At 32.9% G+C, this 21,929-nt stretch overlaps 1 protein-coding gene and 1 long non-coding RNA gene across 2 annotated transcripts; both read left to right on the top strand.

Moving 5' to 3' along the window:
- The first annotated feature begins 251 nt into the window (after positions 1 to 251).
- LOC109618963 (uncharacterized) lies at positions 252 to 5,038 on the top strand. Its single transcript, XR_010714431.1, has 3 exons — positions 252 to 677; positions 4,248 to 4,371; positions 4,807 to 5,038. It is a non-coding gene; the product is annotated as an uncharacterized lncRNA (long non-coding RNA).
- Positions 5,039 to 10,811: 5,773 nt separating this feature from the next.
- LOC109620526 (microfibril-associated glycoprotein 4) lies at positions 10,812 to 19,973 on the top strand. The gene is made up of 5 exons (XM_020073154.3): positions 10,812 to 11,158; positions 11,772 to 11,896; positions 12,453 to 12,549; positions 17,108 to 17,275; positions 17,794 to 19,973. Exons 1-5 carry the CDS (start codon positions 10,864 to 10,866, stop codon positions 18,042 to 18,044), a joined length of 936 nt encoding a protein of 311 aa, XP_019928713.3. The 5' UTR covers positions 10,812 to 10,863; the 3' UTR covers positions 18,045 to 19,973.
- The last annotated feature ends 1,956 nt before the right edge of the window (positions 19,974 to 21,929 follow it).

Here is a 21,929-nt window from a genome sequence, read left to right as displayed (position 1 = left end):
GCTGTTATTTACCTAATAAAATGGTGACTAGGTCATAAAAATACATGCATGTTACAAATAACTGATCTTTGTCTGAAGTAACGTACACAACACAAGTCTGCAGGTATCATTAGCGGGTACTAGTTTTACCCAGCTCTTCGATTAGATGGGTTTTCGTGTATACATACATGTCTGTGTTTTCCATATACAGAAAGGGATTAGTTAAGATAAGCTAAAGGAATTCATTATTGTGTTTTAATTGGATTATCATTATGATGCTGACCAATATAGGTAAGCATAATACATATAGTAGCAGTAGCACAATATAATGAGATGCCAGCATACACAAGTTCTACTTTCACTTTCTAAATGTGATCTCCCTTTGACAGCATACTGTATCATCATCTTTTAATATTCAAATAAGCTTATCGTCGTTACCTATCCTATTGCATCTGTAAAGTTTCTGTCATTTTAGTTGCAAAAGTTATTTTTTTCATTTGTCAGACTTGCACTGTTAAGTTGACCCTGTCACATTAAAATTCATCATTGTATATATTTAGTTTCGTATTTTAACTTTACCACATATCCCGTGGTGAGCCCCTTAGTGTTTTAGTCAAACGTATTTGTAAATACCCATATTGAACCTCAGTTCACCGGGCCTTAAACCCGCCAGTCCGTGCAGTATCAGTTTGGACGCGGTGTAATGAAGAATAATGACCCCCGTAGAATAATGACCGGGGGTCATTTTTCGACGTAGAATAATGACCCCCCGGTCATTATTCTACGCAGAAAAATGACCCCCCGGTCATTATTCTACGTAGAAAAATGACTCCTTTGCCTGAAGAATAAGTGTCATTTTCATAAAAATGAGCACACTCCACATGAAGAAAATTGACCCCTGTAGAATAATGACCCCCTTGTAGATTAAAGTTTTTCAGTATATTTTTTATTATTTGTGAAATAGTCTTTACACTATTGTAATTTTTACTGCTGCAGTTTACAGAAAGTAACGGAAGTTATAATTCATATTCAAATAAACTTAAAGTGAAAGAAGGGGTATAGCTTAGAAAATTAAAATCCTACCGTTATAACAAGACATTGACGTATTGCATCGGGGTATGGTTGTCATCTTAAAGGGGCATGGTCACGATTTTAGTCAAAAAAAAATTTTCCGATCTTAATGTTCCCAATGCTTTAGTAAGGTATTTTTAATAGGCAACCAACATTTGAGTGTCATTCGTTACATCTTGAATGTTGAAGTGAAAATTCTAATTTTAGACCTAATGAATGCGTTAAACGTAAGGAACTGTTTATTTATGCTTAAAATGAATAAGAAGATAAACAAATCAGCTTGAAAAAAGATGTTTTACTGGTATATTGAACTTATGTAAACAACAACAGGGCACGAACCTTGTTTACATGACAAAGAATTGTGAGCCATGTATCTTGCCTATAACTTTACAACTGACCTCAAATCATTTGATCAGTAGAAATGCTTTCCTTAAGCATTGTAAATAATGAAAACAGAAAAATAGAATTTGACCAAAATCGTGCCCCTTTAATTACCAATTACATTTACATATATCTAAGTATATGGTGTTCCGATAGGGCCACTCCGACCTTAATATAGGGCGAAGATGCGAAGTTGCAAAGGCGATAGTGCGAAGGCGAAGGAGCAAAAGTGCGATGATGCGACGACGAAGCGCGAAGATGTGATGCCTAAAGTGCGAAGGCGAAGGGGCGATACTACTATCGCTCCTTCCCAACTTCGCACTCTGGCCTTCGCATCTTCGCACTTTCGCCTTCGCCTTTTTTGATTGCATTCAGCAAGTCTCGGTCGATTACATAGAATTTAATGCAGGCACCGTACTCGCCAAGGTTTTTCGATTAATCCAGGCTATTATTGTTACGCATGCGCTAGGCCATCGCGCTTACTATGAATGTTTATAAATATTTCAATGTGTACATGTGACATATATGTTTACCAGTGCTGGCTATGCCTAATCATTATATACTCCACACAAAATTTAATGTCCACCATAATGTGTAAAAACATGTGTGCACTTCCAGACTCCTATCACTTACCAGCCGTCTGTTTACCGTGGACCAAACACAGTAACATTCTAATTTCATTATGCGACACTCCTTGCTCATGCATGGATCTAGAGGGGGGAGAGGGGGTCCGTCCCCCGGGAAAATTCAATGTTAATAATTTCATGCAGTAAAAGGGGAGAGGGTGTCCGGACCCTATCCCTCTGAATAATTTAATTTTATTAATTTTATAAAAACAAAATTTCCAAAATATGCCTCGGAACCCTTAAACGGTAGAGAGCTCCGCAACGATAGAATATAGATAAACACAGATTACAAGGCTCACCGCGACGAGGCATCACCTTTATGAGGCATCACCTTTATGAGACCACCTTTATCATATTATATGAAAACCATCCTTTATGATCTTGGATATTCATGGATTCTGTTTTGACACATTATCGCATATCATCTGTTAAAAAATTGTATGATAATCATATGATCATATGTTAATCAATACAGTAATATAAAATTAAAAATTGCATCCTATCATACTTTCAATATTTATCATATAATACCATACAATACCGTAAAAAAATTGTGAGATATGATATTGTAACGTATGATATGACATTGTATTGTGTTATACATTATTGTATTTGATCAAATAATACAATATCATAAAACACAATACAATATAGTATTATATGAAACACTATCATATTGCAATAATACATCATAACATTGAAACATGTGTTATTATATTGTATAATACAGTATGATATTGTATTGTATGATATTGTATCATATTTGATAAATAATATGATATTGTATTATATGATACAATATAATTTGATACAACATTGTATCATATCAAATGAAACAATATAATGGGATAAAATAAAATATTATATAATACAATTATATTATACATATTGTATCATATGATACAAAAATATATATGTAATATGATAATACATATATAAAACTTTAACCAGCTCCGGACGTCAACGCCGGGAGTATAGCATAAGCTCCCCTTGACTTCGTCTCGGTGAGCTAAAAAGGCGAAAGCGCGAAGATTCGAAGGCGAGAGTGCGAAGTTGCAAAGGCAAAGAAGCGATAATAGTATCACTTCTTCGCCTTCGCAACTTGGCACTTTCGTCTTTGCATCTTCGCGCTTCGCCGTCGCATCTTTTATATTCTTCCTATTGTTCATGAATTATACTTGCATTTAGAATTTCCACTATAACAAACTGCTGGGTATGCAAGTGCATCACGCGGAATTAATGATGAAACTAAAATTATGAAAAGTTTACTCCACTGTTAGGCATTATAACCAAGCTGAAATTAGTAGGCACTGACAGCAGCCATTACGCCAGTAGAAGTTAACAGCCAATAAGGAAAATCGTCAAAGTATTGAAAGTACTCGTACAGAAAATATATTTTACATTATCGTCGGCATACTTTAGTAAGTTTAGTTAATATCAAGATGATTAATGCATTAATAGTTTGTATGAGCATTGGTAACTTTGGATACAATAAAGATCGTGTGATCAAAATCAAGGGGGATATAAACCCCTAACATGGGCCCTAACCTCTTATCAACGCTTTTAGAAAAAATCTTTACATATTATAATCGAACGTTATTTGTCCCCTTAGTCCTTTTCCATAAAGATATATACATGTATCATTCTAAGATTGACAATTCATTCACCAGTGAATATTGCTTATATTATTACAACAATTATTCTTTCATGATTATTGTTCGTTAATTATCACACAATATCCTCATTGTGTATGAATCTGTCTTTATTTGCGTCATTCCCCGACGTATGTCGATGAGAGAAGTGACGTAACTGTTAACAATCAATTTGTGGCAATATAAGAGTGTTTTTTGTGTGCCTGCTACGGATATGAAAAACTATATACAGCGATTTATTTACAAATTCGGTGTTTATAACTTCAAAATCAGTTGAACAGAGTGCAAAAAATTAAGTAAATTTCAACGTCATATCTTGGATACGGTGTAACCAATTTCTATTCATGTTTACGGGGGGGGGGGGGGGTCATTTTTCTATGGGGGTAATTTTTCTTCATGTTGAACATGAAGAAAAATAACCCCTGGGTCTTTTTTCTTCAGAAAAATCCAATTATTCTTCAGCTAGGGGGGTCATTATTCTACGTCGAAAAATGACCCCCGGTCATTATTCTACGGGGGTCATTATTCTTCATTACAGGCAGTCCAGAGGGAAGGACGTTCTTATACTTCTCTTGTGCATACCATTCAGTCACTATGCTGTTTGTTAATATAAATAGCTGTGTGCTTACTCTGGGGTGAACCTGGTACTGGCTTTTTCTGAGGTGAGGTTTATTAATTGTCAATTTTATCGTCATTTCGTTCATTACTGTCCTAAAACACCCAGTCATGGTATTTCAATCGTTTTTATGCTTATTTGTTACGTTTGAATTTAAATGTCTATGTTTAGATACACCTGTTTGAATCTATTATAAGTATGGCGGACTATTATGGTCATATTCCCTTTGTAATCATGAGTAGTATTATGCAACACTGCATTTAAGTAATTCAGTTAGTATTTTGTGAGTGTAAAAGCTAACATGCTTTATAGTAAGTCTTCTTTAAGACTGAATATCAGTATTTTGTGTATAATAAGCGTCTATGCTAAGTGTGTCATCCATGATCGTATAGCCTGTAAGTAAAGTATGGTGCGTATTGGTGTAAAAGCCACAGTTGCTTTTGTCATGTACTTAATGTGTTTGTGTACTATGTTGGCGCAGGTCCCTTGTTCCATCTATTGTGTAAACCAATTTCATCGATGGTGGCCGAATATTGGTGACGTCTTGTGTAGACCAAATGGCCAGTAGAGAACATTGTCCATTGGAGGACCTCACCAGTCCATTCTTGTCAAGACCAAGTGGCAATAGACAACAGTGGAGGACCTTACCAGTTCCCATACTAGGACAATTACTTTCTATATGTATTGATTCAAACTATATTAAATATGTTAAAAAACAATGTAAAATATTGTCTTAGTCTTTGTCTTACAGTAAATATAAATTGTAATTAATTCCGCTCGAAAATCTGTGACAGACCCCATCTTGACCCTGACCCTGTTGATTAAAATCAACTCCCAATAAAGTATTTTATCTTATTCATATGTTAGTACAGTAGTGTTTGATCCATGTGGGTAATTCCTAGCCTAATGATGTCACTCCTTTGTTTAGGAGACTTTACAATTGCCTCAAATTGGCGAATACACATGCATATAACATTTTGTTTATAAATCTTAAAAAATGTATTAAGAAATTTCAAAATGTTAATGTGCATCGAGAGAGAAAAAGCAATCAAGAAATGATTTAATGTTTGCTACTGCACACATGTAAGAATGCATTAAGAAGACTGAATCTTAAGAACCCGGTTAGGTTGGGGGGGGGGATTAATCTGGAGTATAAACATTTATAATTTGAATTATTTATTGTTATGAATTTTAACTTGTCAATGAATACTAGTTATTGATCCCAAGGTAGAAATATGACTTCTGATCATATCTCAATAGATCATTTGTCAATTATGCAAGGTGTAAAGTATTTTTTTTTTTAAGAATAACATTTTTTACCAGTTTATTTAAGTTTTTAGACACCCAAATTATATTTTGATTTAATAGATCATTCGACAATTAAGGGGGGAGGGCCGGTTTATATTTGAGTTTGTTTGGGGATGGGGGTTCCAAGTCATATATTTGACCATTTTTTAATGTAATTTAAAATAAGACTAAGCCATACTACAGTCAAGAACATGAATAGTATAGAACAAAACACAAACTAATACATGTATATATACATAGGAAGTATTACAAAACATAGATGATTGATCTATATCTGGGTTCTTAAATTGAATCACATATCATGAACATATTATATTATTGTTTCTTTGTTCAAGGCATTTCAGATGGTACATGTATGTAGGTCATGATCCCAAGTGCTCTTCCTGAAATTATCAAATATCATAAAAACCATTGAGATCCCCACCTTAATCCAAAGATATTATTCCTCCTTAGGTCATGGCGCATCAGATCATTATGGCATGTAAGTCATGACCCTAACGGGTGTCAAAAGGGTGTGGGGTCTAACATTGAATCTTGTAGGAAGAATCGTAGACTCTATTTCAAATGGTAACTTGAAAACAGACAAAAATAATAATATAGGGTTTTCATAATCATATATATATTGACTGTTACTGGCAATATATAGGGTTTATTAGATCTAACCCCTGGGGTCATCCCCACCCCCCCCCCCCCCTACAGGAATTTGAAATTACCATATATCTCAGAAACTGTTATAATCATGACCCCTAAATCATATATATTCATGTTTCTAATGTCAAAGGGCATCAAATGTTATGTAGGTCATGGGCCCTGTGGGTGGTCCTGACCCCCTCAAACAGCAAATCCCATAATATCTTCAAAACAGTTGAGATCCCCACCCTTAAACCATATATATTCTTGTTTCTTGTGTCAAGGGGCATCAAACGGTATGTAGGTCATGGGCCCCGGAGGTGGACATGACCCCTCTCGAAAAGGAAGTACACGAATATCTCGAAAACGGTTAAGATCCCCACCCCTGAACCATATATATTCTTGATCCTTAAAGGGCATCAAAAGATATGTAGGTAATGGGCCTCAGGGTTAAATTTAATTTTTTTAAACCGTAATGCACATCTTCATTGATCTATGGAACAGTTCCTATCATATCCCAAGATATGATGTGTCTATCCATTAAATCATAAGAGGAGTTCGAGGATCTATGTTTTTTTGAGTGATAAACGTCAATTTTCTGCTACTATTTGACCCTGGATGAAATTTAAATTTTTAAAACCTTACTGCACATCTATAGAACAGTCCCTATCATATCCCAAGATATGATGTGTCTATCCATTAAATCATTAGAGGAGTTCTGGGATCTATGGGGTTTTTTGAGTGATAAACGTCAATTTTCTGCTACTATTTGACTCCCTGGATGAAATTTAGATTTTTAAAATCTTATTGCACATCTATAGGACAGCCCCAATTATATCCCAAGAGATGACGTAGCTACCCCAAAAGTTGTAAGAGGAGTTCTGGGAACCATACTTTTTTTTTGCAAAAAAAAACGTCATTTTTTGTTGCCCACTGATCCCCATAATAAAAAAAAAAAATTCTGGAACCTGATCACACTTCAATATGACACCCCCAATCATATTCTAGAAGATCATTTGGCTACTGCAAAAAGAAAATTACGTTTATGAAACCAGTTTTTTTTGTAAAAAAAAAAAAGTCATTTTTTAGCAATTAGTTGACCCCCAGAACAAAATTGAAAATTCCGAAACCTTATTGCGCATCTATAGGATACCCTAAAACATATTCCAAGAGATGATTTGTCTACTGTTGAAAATGTAGGAGGAGTTCGAGGAAGAAGGTTTTTTTTGGGAAAAAACGTCATTTTTGACCAATTATTTGACCCCCAGGACTACCAGAGAATATTTGAAACCTTTTTACAAAACAACATGATACCCCAAATCAAACTCTAAGAGTTCAGATTGCTGGTTTATAAGATGTAAGAGCAGTTTGAGAAAGTAAAATGTGACAGACGGACGGATGGACGGACGGAACAGAGTAACAACAATATACCGGAACTTCCTTTAGATAGTGCGGGTATAATAAATATTTTGGTTATGCTGCACCATCAGCCAGAGGGATCAGTGGTAATTTGATCAGCAATATGACGTACGTGTCCGTCTTACATCATCTGTCCGCACTAATATATCATCCTTTTAGCCCCTATGATGCATATATATCCCACAGAGTGTCTTTCGGAATAAATAGAATAGTGGTTTCGATATTAAGTCAAAGGTTAAGGTCAAAACGTCTTTTCCAGACTAGATGCTATCATTAGACAGTAATATCTGCACCAAGTGTCTGTGCCTAAAAACTCTTTTATACCAGTTTTAGTCAAAAAGAAGGCCGCATGCAATTTCCGATACTTTTTAAAATTATCATTTTCATTAAGGATGAAATCCCATCCCGTAAATTAAATCAACCGAATTATATGAAAATATATCGATAACAGAACTAATACAAGATTTTTATTCATATATTTAATTTTCTTAGCTAATACTTCTTTATTGGTTACCAGTGAGGTTTTGTACGTTTTAAAATGACTGTATTGAATTTGCATTGTGTAAACAGTTAATACTGTGCTTGATTAAAACGCAGCAGCAAAGACTGCTTTTGAATTGCTTAAATATATAGCTTTTATTATTATGTAGAATCACAAAATCTTAAGAAAATGTGTAAAATGGTCAATTTCTTGAAATCTTTTTATCCTAAATCGCAGTCTTCCTATATACTAAAAATATTGGGCATTTCTTTTAATTCCGAGAACTGTTTCACTGCATTCATCTCCATTATTTATGGTTTATTTTGATTGATTTACACAGACTGGTGCAATATATAAAGAAAATTTTATAAAGAAATAGACATATTCGTCTTACGTAAAATTTAGACAATTCTTTTACTGCAATTCCCTGTTCCCATTTTAATTGATTTACACAGAATGGTACATTATAAAATGAGCATTGTATACAGAAAACCACATTGTGTTTTACTTCAAATTCAGAACGTTTTTTTTTTTTGTAATTACCTGCAGTGTTTTGAAATGAATTTCACGGAATGGTACGTTATGTTTTATTAATGCATGGAATGATGCTTCGGTGCATTTTGAAATTATCATTTTATAAAGAAACTAATTTGAGATTGGTTTTGCTTGATGAACAGGGAATGGCACATCATTAAAGGGATATTTTTAAAGACTTCTTCCTTTGAAATCCTCGCCCTTCATCATTTGTAATTACTTTTTTATAATTAATATTTTATAAAGATGTTTACAAGCACTTTGTTCGTGCAATCAAACGTATTTGTGCTTTTCATGCATCTCTAACAATGTCCAACATTTCAGTTATCAGTTGAATGGATAACACAGGCTCATCCTGTCATCATGACTTGAGTTTAATTAACATTTAATTTAAACACATCAACCAAGACGTACCAGGGGAGGAACAGGAAAAAAATAATAACACAGATCTAACAATTTTCATTTGAAATTTTATTAATTTAAATGTATGTGCGTTAGGTTCCAAGAAATTAGAATACATTTCTCAATACATATTTATAACATTTGCAATATTACAATTTGCGTTAATCTCAAAGAAATTGTAAAAACTCAAAATGTAATCATTACTTATAATCACTCAAAATTTGTAAAAATGTATCATCATAACAGCGAAAGATACACCAGTAATCAAGACCTCACCGATACTGGTAATGGACTGGACCAGTATATTTCACTATGTAAAAAAATGACAATAACAGACCGTCAAACAACTATCTATTCCAAATTTGACGATGCTAAAATATTTGCCTCCTTCAATCACCTTTTCCTCTCAAGTTATAATATTATACATTATTAGCAAACAAAGCGTCATTTATTCACAAATGTGTTTTTAAAATGAATTAATATTCTATAATTATTTATGTTCTCTATACAGTACCATATGAGTAAGCTTTTGTTATGGCTTTGATCAAGTCACCAGGGCTTTGTATTGCACATTCTATTAAGACCCATTTGTGGGTAACTACCTTATATACAAATAAATTATATTTTTAATTTTCACTGGTTTTAAGAAAACCAGGTAAAATTAAGATTCTTAAGAATTGTCCCTTCACAATGAGTCTTTACTGTCAACTGATCTTGATCGTCTTCTTTGGATAATTACGCAAATATCTTAAGAAATCAGGCTGTCTGAGTTTAGCTAGTGCACCACAATTACTAGGTATTTGAAATACGACTGTCTAATCGGATAATTATATAACATAACTAATATGGACATCATTATACAATAAATATGTGACTATATGGACCCCTGCCCAGCAATATCGGCCAAAGACACATGCAGAAAGATGGTATCGACCTCGCAAGTTCAGTCTATATCAGCCTACATCAAAATATTGTTGAAAATGTTTTTCAGAACAACATAAATACAGTGTATCGTAATACACAAACTGTCTGGAAGTTTAGTTTGCGCTGAAAATTAGGAGGCTAAAGTAACAGTACTGTAAAACTACTGAAATATTAAAATTGTTCATTTTCTTCTTAAAAACCTTCCGCCACAAAGTGTAATCTCTTACTAAACTCTGTATATAAATTATATCATGTTAACAATTTTTTTGATATGATATATATATGGCATTATAAAATATAAATCAATAAATCGAATCAATATATAATGCAAAATTTTTACATGAGAGATGACATAAAATAGTTACCAAAAAGAGAGGAGCAAACCTCCTTAAGCATCTGCGTAGTTCAATGTAGTTTTTATGGTTAATCATGAAGCAAAGATGAACTTCATTATGTTATTAAGAAATATGGTCAAAGGGGTTTCATATTTTATTTATAATTGTCTCATAAAGGTTTAGTATTAAAGTTATACTTATATTTACTCCCTGCATCATTTTTGTTACTTCTAAGAAACTTTCACAATACTTACACAAAGTATACTCAGGTTATGTTATTTGATACTAAAACATTCGATTTCCACAAGATGGCCATGATTTATGCTTCATGTTTTATTGATTCAGTTACACTGTTGGAATTAAGTTGATCGATAAAATATTTCAACCAATAGAATTTGTTTTTCATTTTACATCCACCAACCAAAATGATAATTTTCTTTAATTTACGCTTAGCCTGTATATTTATGAAAACCACGCAGTGGTAAGCAGTGTAGAGACGAGAATTATGACAGGCGTTGTTGTGCTTCTGCTTTTTGTCTGTCCATCGTCTTTGGCCATTGTGAGTAAAAATTTCAAAGCAAACTCTTTTCACGATGACAAACTGTTTAATGATTCCCTAGTTTCGGAGAGTCCTTCTATGTCTGTCCTTTACTGCGCCTCTATGTGTGGGCCAAATTGCAGCTATTATGGATTCAACTTCAAGACGAAGAAATGTAGAGCTCACACTTGTTTTACACTGGTCAATTCCGTGGAGGAGAAAGGCTGGAGATACTATTCTTCTAATGACTTGGATTGTAAACGTAAGCTGATCTAAAAAATTATTCAAACATCAATGTTGCAGTTACGTTTTAGAAGCTAAATTGTATGCATGAATGTTGCTTATATCCTGTAGTCTTTAATCAATGGTGTGAAAGAGGTAAAAAACAGTAAGATGGATATTTTATGTGGTAGGTATTAAATTAAATGCTTGGTACTCTCTGAAGACTGTCAATAAAATTGTGAGATTGACAATGGTGTTATATATATATATATATATATATATATATATATATATATATATATATATATATATATATATATGCATTACTTTAGAAAATGTTAGGTTTCTGTTATTGATCAGCGCTCAAACGTGCAATACATAAAACAAATTGCTAGATGGAAAGGAAGACTATGGTCGAAAATGTTAATAAAGCGTCTTGCAATTTCTTTGTTATTTACTAAATTACAAAATCATTACATTAACTAGAATTTTCAAAGATATGTAGTTAATAGACAATAGGTCAATAACATGCATGTTTAATTATATTGATTCGTTATGTAGATGGTTTACGGATAGAGCTAAAATAATTTCAAAATCTCCAAATCATGGCTGTGACTAAATTCAAATGTGCAATTTGTCTGTTTTATACTTAGCTAAAGACTGCCAGGCGGTGTATCAGGCTGGACACAGACGTTCTGGTGTTTATAGAATTTACCCATCAGGGGGCGCTAGCACGGACGTCATCTGCGACATGGAAACAATAGGAGGAGGATGGACAGTAAGTTATAACAATCACAATATGTCATTCACAAACATGCTCAACGTTAAATGCGATCAACATATGACACTTAAGAATTTGGTGTTAGAAATAATAAGATTTGTTATATCTAGTTGACATGTAGAGCAACTCCTTCTGATTGACATATTATTCAAGGAATATTGAATCATTCTATGGGTATGGGATGTTTAGTTTCATGGTGTGATATAATCTAATGAGGTAATTGACAGTATATTGAAAACACATTTTGAATGTAATTACAACTTTTTAACTATTTTCTATTACTTATATTAATATAATTTGCAACATTCGGACAAAAATCTCTTTTATTTTTGACATACATTTATTCATTTCGTATTGATTTGTAAATTGATGAAACGTTTTGGACTAAACGTTACCAAATAAACTCTTCGTTTTATTATAGACACTTGAAATTGTCAAAATATATTGCCAAAAAGTCTCATGTCACCAATGACATGATAATTGATAGGTTGATCACTTGGATTTTTATCGAACTATTACCAGCTTTATGAAATATGGTCATATTTTTCTTCAGAATATTCAGAATCGATTTGATGGATCTGTAAATTTCAATAGGACCTGGAACGATTACAAAAATGGATTTGGTTCGGCTACTGGTGAATACTGGATTGGTAAGCGTTCATACTATCATTATTATTATTATTATTATTATTATTATTATTATCATTATTATCATCATTATTAATATATTTTAAAATGGTTATTATGTAACGACTTACGCAAGTCTCTTTAGAAGCCATTTTAGGCTGCGTATTTTTAATGACACAGATTTCTTTAAAACATTTCTTTGAACTTTCCCTTACAATGTGCTCAATTCATATTTAAAGCTTTCAGGATAAACAAACTGAACTTTCACGCTGACTTTTATATTTGTATTAAAATTTAAAACAGTGACATATAGTTCCGTTGGGCCGGTCGTGACAATAATATGTTATATTGCAATGTGAATATGTTCAATTGAAACACATGTCACTATCATAATTGTCACCCATTGTTAGCAGATCTATTTTTGTATTCTTATTCAAAAACTTGAACGTGAAAACATAAATCACTCGTTGTGGCCTTCAACTCAACATTCAGGTATATCGACGACGTATCATCAATTAACAACTGTTATTTCCATACTTACGTCGACTCGATATATCCCACTGAACTTGAAATAAAAGATACTACAGATTCTGCGTCATCCGATGACTTCATTTTTTGGAGTTGATTTTAATCAACTCTCCTTTGCACTTACTCGGGCAAACCGAAAGTGAAACAGTGTTTAGACCTAAGCACAAATCAATACCGCTGACAACACTTAGTTCCTGAAAATAATCGATAAATTCGATGCAATGTATTCTGAAGCAATGTTTTTCAAGAAAACCTATTTATTAATACCATGAAAATAGTAAGATTTTAAATGGTACAAACAGTTTAGATATTTTTTTGAAGTCGTATCATGTATTCATACGCTAGACCTCAATGTACTTGTCTCGTTCAACCAGACGCTCGGCTGTCTCCGTTAATATCCGACAAAACAGAGAGTCTCTCTTGCTTGTCGGAGATAAACGGAGACAGTCGAGCGTTTGGTTGAACAAAACTAGAGTTCAATCTTGCCTGGATCCATACAATTTCTCAGAAATATTTCGAATACTGATACTTCTTACCATGCATAATCACATATATCGCTGATTTTAAAATAAATGATAATTGATAAAATCAACTCCCGTCAGTACTTTAGTACTTTGATTTCTATAGTGAATTGTAGCAATATAACTTCATCACCTGCATATGGTGTTTTTGTCTCTCAGTTGATTCGATATGCAAAGGCATGTTCTTCGTATAAACAGTTTCTAAGACGAGGCAAGCTACTGACAAACAAGTTGATAAAACAGTCTCGCTTGAAGTCATCTTTTCGTAAGTTCTATGGTCGATAAATAACCTTGTCAGCAAATACAATCTTCCATTGGGTCGCACGCTGACTGACGTTTTTCATACTACTGTAATTGTTAGACCATAATTAAATACCTAATTGTATACGGACTTTTCCGACCCCCCCCCCCCCATTACGACAAAGAGCACACGGCGGGTGTGACCGTTTAGCAGAGGATGCTCACACCTTCTAGGCTCCTGATCCTACCTCTATCTTTTTGGAGGCCCGTGTTGCTCTGCTTTGAATTTGTATTTCGTTTTATGGATCTTTGAGATGGTCCACGGTTTGTTATTGTAATTTTTTCATGATTTACTTACTTACTTATATGGAAGATATATCAAAACGTTTTAGGTTGTTGAAAAAACATGTTATTACTTCGTTACAATAGATTCTAAAATCTGTGAAGTCAAATAAGATTTTATGAATAAATTCAACATTTTCATTATGGAGTCTGATTTAAACAATTAAAACAATTGTTCATCACATATTAGTAAAGACGTTTTATGAACAAGTTTTGAAACAAAAAAGAAACATAAGCACATAAATAATTATTTCTAATTCGTCATGTCCTTACAAAAATAATGTATTTATCTTTCGTTTTAGGTGATTAACTTTAACTTACCATTACTTTGATAGGCTAGTTTCTCACTCAATCACTCATACATACTGAGTTGATACTTTGATTCACGAAGAACCTCTAGCAAGAAGGAACAGTTCAACATATAAAAAATTAAACGACTTCACAATTTTTGAAATAAAGTTGAACTTTTTCACATTTTTTTTTAAAATAAAGGCCTTGTTGAATTACATGTATATCATATACCTAGTAGTGTATCAGCCCCGATACACGTGTTTTGGACTAGGTGAGACAGCAACCGGAAGCTAGGGCTGTATCGCCCTCGGGGCTGATATTTATCTGTCTCAGCCCGTCGTTAAGGGTGTGTATTGCCCTCAAATTTGAAATCGATAATTCCCACATATCTCCGCTTTAGATGAAGACTAGTTTGTGAAATAACGATAGAATAACGATAAATAATACGAAACATCACCTTACACGTCTGAATATTTTTGTTTATTGCCGAAAATTGAAAAATAATTCAAAAATAGCGCCAAAGAGCGATATGTATCTAAGTAAGGAGAGGTAACCTACACAACGGTAGTGTATTTAGAACAAAGGCACGCTTTATTTAATATCAATCAACATTTAAATTATGAAGGATATAGAGAAGGATGGAACGAGACTTAATCTTAAAAAACCCAGAGATCAGGCTGTAAAATTTAAGTGGTTGAAGTGCGTAATGGACGTTCTTATGAATGTTCTCAAACAACTTGCTATACCAACTTATGAATTTTTATGAATGGAATTTGACAGGAAAGTAACAAAATCCCAGTGAAAGAATTTAACTCATTACGAAGCTGCGTAGGATTGAAGATTCTCTCTCGATAATTTGAATTCTAGAAGATAGTGCTTCATTTCTGACGACAGACTCCCTCTACTGTATTTCAAATAACGATTGTTTGTCAACAAAGTCCGGCAACTCTTACAATTTTTAACACATATAAAAAGGAATGAAAACAAAAAAGTTTGTAAATCCGAAAAAAATCTATAGCTTTTTCATGATAAATTATATTCCTTATTTGGAATTTGAATAAAAGTCTTTGATTTGTTGTTTTGATCTGGTACCTGGTATCAGCCCTCGGATGGTATCGGCCCGCGCCCTTCGGGCTTGGGCTGATACCAACCGCTTGGGCAGATTCCAGGGCCGAGAGCAAAACAACAGTGTGATATTCTATATATATCATACATATATTTACTAGGGTTAGCCTTCGGTTGATGAAATTTTGGCTGACACAAAGTAGATGGCACTATTTATTCTTTCTAATAGGAATAATATAATCAATGTTGCCAGAAAAAAAAAAACTTTTTTCGATGTTTACATAAAAATAAACAACTAAAAAGTAAAAATAAGAAATGTTTAAACAAATCTCCGTTATTTTGTCAGCATAGACATCACGAGTTTAATATTGCACTTAGACCATTTCCCAAACATCCTCCGGTGATATTATGCCCCATGTATGAATTATGCTACCTGTTTTTACTATTTATAAACCTTGGGGCTTTCTAATAAACTCGCAGTGTCAGATTTACTGGTGTTGCCTTCGTCGTCTATCGCTGCATTGCGCGTTGCAGGCTAGCCATTGCCGATTGTCAGAATAAAATATGACGTTACCATATGTATATATGTCGAGAGAGAGGGAGAGAGAGATAGAGAGAGAGAGAGAGAGAGAGAGAGAGAGAGAGAGAGAGGATATTTATATTGTGTGATTTTATATTTGCTTTATACAATGAGTTGATAAGGTGTGTGTGTATACCTGCGAGGCTTGCCAAACAAAAGTAACTTATGTAAAAGAGTTGGATATAAATAAAATCACACAAGTATAGATGTTTAATTTATCTCATAAAATTTGATCTATATTATGAGGCTTTTTAAATAACACCTTTATGACCCGAATTGATGATGCAACGTTGTGTTATGCAGTTATTGTGACCTTCCGCATTACAATTTCGTCAAGTTCGTCATTTCAGAGATAAATCTTAATTGGTTTAATGTAACGTTTTACTGAAATAACCTTGAAATAATGTTTTATCTCTAAATAATATTTCTTAAAGCTTAATCACTTAATTAAATTGAAATATTGATCAGAAGACTTGAATGATTAAGTTTGTTGACATGCACAACATTAAGAAAACTCCAGTTTAAATTGACTAATACTAGGAACAGTTGTTTGTGTTATAAAAAACTAGCCTAATGATCGTTATTGAAAATATTGAATAAGGATGCTTACTGGTGTTGAATTAAAAGTATTGGGGGCATTATTTCGGTACGTCCTTGCATAGAAATACAACCAAAGTGTTGTGGTTTTTATCATGTCGTCCGGATGAATTCTTTGATAGCAAACGTGATTTGCAGCTTGATAAACTACACTCATTGTTTATATTTGTAATTTAAATATTCCAAAAAAAATTGAATAAATTTTTGGTAGTACAGTTACGTGGAAAATGCTAAAAAATCTTCGAAGCGTTGAAGCTAAGGGCTGAAGTATTTGATGACGCATCACCCGTTTGATAAAGCAAAGGTTTATTAGCTTTTTCTGCTGGGCTCAATAATGTATTAACATTTTTCTGATGTCAACTCCCAGTACATTGGTACTTTCATACTTGTAATTCATTGATGTCTTATATTTTGTAGGAAATGATGTCATTCATGAGTTGACAAAAACTAATACCAGCTCATTGTATGTATCAATAACTCTTACAAACAATACCACCTTGTTTGAACTGTATGAGACATTCTCAGTTTCCAGCGAAAATGACAATTACAGGCTATTTGTTGAAGGACAGGCGAGTGGAACCCTTGGTATGTAATATCTTATTTGAAAAGAAATTCTCTTTGACTCATATTTTGTATACATATATATATATATATATATATATATATATTGAAACACAATAAAATCCACAGTGGTCGGCGAGTTATAGATAAAAATTAAATAAGAAAACACGAAAAACGTTCAATATAGCTTAAGCGCTTTCATTTTTAAAAATGAAAGCGCTTAAGCTATATTGAACGTTTTTCGTGTTTTCTTATTTAATTTTTATCTATATATATATATATATATATATATATATATATATATATATATATATATATATATATATATATATATTTAAGTCTCTCATTCCTTTTAAAGAGTATGACCAGTCCCATAAAAACATACTTTAAGACATCCACAAAAATCATAAAAATGTTCTTTGACATACAAGTTTGAATTGTTTTTTTTTTTTTTTTAAAAGATCTCAAATTGTTATTACTTTTATGTTAGATATCATTAAAATACTTTGAAATATTCAGATGGTTCTGTTGCTTTTTACCAGGTAACATGATGGTCCTATCATCTTATCCACACTACACAAATAAGGGCATGGTATTCAGTACACTAGACAGAGATAATGACAACAGCCCTAATACGAATTGTGCTTCATCATGGAAGGGCGGCTGGTGGTTTAATCATTGTTCCTTAATTTTCCTGAACGGCCCCTATGCGTCATCATCTTGGGAACATCCTTGGAAACCGTTAAAAGGAGATATGATTAAGAAAACATCTATGATGTTAAGGCGAAGATAAAAGAGAAACTATCCGGCTATAAACATATTTAAAGGATGAACTTGCTACATATGATTTAAAATGTTCTCAAAAACAGCACTGTTAAATGTATAACTAGAGTGTTTTTTTTAAATAACGGAAAATCAAAGCTATCACAGTATGTTACAAAAATTTTGAGAATAAAATACCGAAGAAAACATTACAAGAAAAAATGCATGATAGGCAACATTGTTTTTTATAATTATACTTTCATGTTAAATACTGATGGTTTGACGCAGTTGATAATCCGTTCTATTACTTTCAGCATTAGCAACGGGTAACAGAACGAATTTTTATATGCGCATAAATTATGCGTGTACGGTTCGCCATAGAATTCACGTCATTCCTATATAAAACAGTTAAGTTTTCTTTAAAATTTAGACATTAAATATAATAAAAAAATAGTGCCTGTTTGGGAGGGTAAGAGTTGAAATTGACACCCCGAGGAAACCATTGTCAACTTTATTGGTCCTGCTATTTTCTCACATAGTAAATATACCAAGTTTAGATATGTATTTAGACATACCTTGACTTTGAGCTTGCTTTTAGGGGAATAATAGAAGTTAATGCATATTTGAAACTCTCATAAATTGAAGGTCAAAGTATATTTAAAGTATATAATGACACTAACAAACTTAACATTTTGTTTGGGATTTCTTTAAAAAGGTCAAGTAAATAATGTCAAACTGCATCACACTCTCTACAGAATACACTGTTTCTCTTAATTTAAAGAGGGAAGGGTCAGCTTTGTCAAACCAGTAGACTAAGATTGCTAAGGTAACCTTTATTATCAATTTGAAAATTTTGCTTCATCTAATTATCTCATGTTTTAATAAAACGGAACGTATATTACAATTTATTGTTGGTTATGATACGTGTATATAACGAGTGCATTAGATTATAAAAAGAAATCATTATTTCAAATTTACGGCGACATAAAAGAGGTAAACGTTTAAACCAACAAATTCAATGGGTTGGAATTCAACATGAGAAAACCATTTGACTTGAGAATTGAACGCTGAAGCTAATTTTCCTCGTCTGTTTTTTTTTCTTTCATTTCTAAAACATTTCAGTAAAAGCATAGAAGTCGTGCATGCACTGAAAGTTTGAATCATTGATGTTTCAGAATTCATACCATATCGACTCGAAAGTTGAATTTTTTTTTTGGATCAAGCGAATTTGAATGACTTCAGTTATTAATGAATTTTTAAGATATTTTTATAGAAATAAATAGGTAGTGAACATACTTCATGTAAAGAATCATGCAAATGACAAATAATGCGTCCGGCTTAGCTCTGAATGTTAGGAAATGTTCACTCTTGTTGTGATCTTAGAGCATTATTTGAAATGAGCCACCAAAGGAAATAGAAATGTTTGGCGGATCTTAAGATGTTAAAATACTCTTTAAATAAAACGATGCATTGATGATACAGAAATATCAATTATTATTTTATCTGTTCAAGATATATAGTTCGCACCTGTGTTTTGTCTCCGTCTCACATGATCGATTTCTAGCCAAATTTACAGAAATTCGTGGTCATTCTATACTCCTGCTGAAAGCCACGCCGATATGTCTACAAGCCATGTGCATATAGTGCTGAACTAAATGCTGGGCTAGCAATATTTACTGTTTACTGTATTTTTTAGATGATGTCAGTTTGTTATTGTCATTTTTTCACGGCATAGGCCGTCTTAAGTTTTGCAATTTAGCTATAAATTGAGAACTCTAAGAATTTACAAAGCGTGATTTTTACAAAGTTCAAAGTTTTAGCTTTAGAAGAAAATTCTTTCAAGTTATGGGAAAACTGTTTTTGCGCAAACTGGTCTGTAGTGTCTCATTAACATTGTTCGAATTCTTTAGGAATATTGTTTATGTATTCTTACACAAACTGAAAATGTTATGCTTTTGTGTGATACATATTAACCTGATCAAAATGTTAAAAGAATTGAATAAATGCTTACTATTAACTCACTTATCTCTATACGACTTTCTGTACTGTGTAATGTGTTAGCATGCAGATTAAACGTTCTTTCTTGTACTCGCAGTTTTTATGTATATAACCTCTGAATTCGCAAAGTATACAAATACCACGGAATGAATTACGCTTAAATTCTGTAACTAACACGTTGTATTTATCAACTTTATAATTCTGAGCAGTTAATTTTACACTCTAATATCAAGATATTATGAACATAATTACAATGCATGACTTGATCTCCAAAGACAGTGGTAGTAAAAAAGCATATCAAATCAATATATTTTCAGTATGTAGCCATATTGACCCCTAGGACCTGAACCTTTGACCAAGAAACCATAAATATCACAATTTAGTTGGAGGTGTTCATGGAAATCATAACCATGCATTCAGTTTTTCTCTAATACCTATTGGAGTAGAGAAGAAATTTTTTAAACATTTAATATAATTTCATTATATGGCCATATTGGCCCCACCCTAGGTCCTAAACGCCTGTCTAAGTATTTATGAATTTAACAATTCATGAGGAAAACTTCGTAAACATCAAAATTGTGCTTTTAGTTTTTCACAAACATATATGGGAGTAAAGAAGCAGAATTTCCCAAATCTAATACTAGTACATGTTCATTATATGGCTATATTGGCCAGTCCTAGGGCTAAAACTCCAGTCCCAGGGGCCAGGTATTTTACAATTTAAGTAGAGAGCTTGATTGATGTTATAACTATGCATTTAGATTTTTTAGATATACATGTGTATGGGAATACAGAAAAAATTCTAACATTTAATACATTTTTCCTTTATGGCCATATTGGCTCTGACCCTCGGGCCATGAATTTCAAAATTTTAGTAAAAGGTATCATGGACATCATAACTTTTCCTCACATGTGTGGTAAAAGAGAAGACGAGTTTTGAAGATTTGACTTTTTTGCATTTTTAGCCGCGATTATGGCGCCCCAGGAGTGGTAGAACCATACTTTTCACAATTTAGAATTTACAATAGAGATGCTACGCACAAAAATGGTAATAATACAATTGGCCTTGTAGTTTTTAGTTAAAAATATAAAATTGTTAACGACGCACAACGAGCAATGATGGCCGAAGACCAATTGCGAAAGGTCACCCGAGTGACTAAGCTCAGATGACCTAATAATCTAAAAATGTGTAAATATTGCCATACGCATCCCTATCTGAAGGACAAAATTATATGATTTAATGCTTTCTTAAGATTTGACGTATGGCAAAAAATGTTTGGCCACGTTGGAAACCAGACCCTGCGCTGTAGAAGAGAAAGCATTCTGACAACTGCGCAAGGTAATTCATTAGTATTATTCGAACAATATGGTTATGTTATGTAATGAGAAATATTTTTATGCACATTCATAAGCGATTGAAAATAATTGTTTGGCATATAATTACAATATAGGTATTACTTTATCTTTTTAAACAAAAGGGTCAATGTTCAGATGGATCTTTACACCAAGTAACTGTGGAATATTTAAGTTACATGCATTTGTAATTATTGTAAGCCCTAGTATTCAATAACAAAGTACACTACTCCAATTTTTATGGTATTTCGATGGTAATGTAATTAGGATTACTTTAATAATTGTTAAACAAACGGTGTGTATAGGCTCGTAAGGATGTAAATTCGCTGACAAGGGTTACTCACGAAAGCCACGAATATTGCTCCCTACAAAAAATAATTAATCCACAGTATTTCATTAAGAATGTCTTTTGTAGTAAAAACATATCTATTTGCCTTGCTGTAACTCACTTCTCTTATTCCAGCGGTAAAAAATATTGGCATCTGTTCTGAAGTTTACTCCATAAAAATGCATGCCCTTTTTTGTTGTGGCATCACGCAACTTTGTCATGTTTTCAGAATTCAAA

This window comes from Magallana gigas, chromosome 5, assembly GCF_963853765.1.
Source record: "Magallana gigas chromosome 5, xbMagGiga1.1, whole genome shotgun sequence".
Classification (NCBI taxonomy): Eukaryota; Metazoa; Mollusca; class Bivalvia; order Ostreida; family Ostreidae; genus Magallana; species Magallana gigas.
This window is presented reverse-complemented; position numbering and strand designations above follow the sequence as displayed.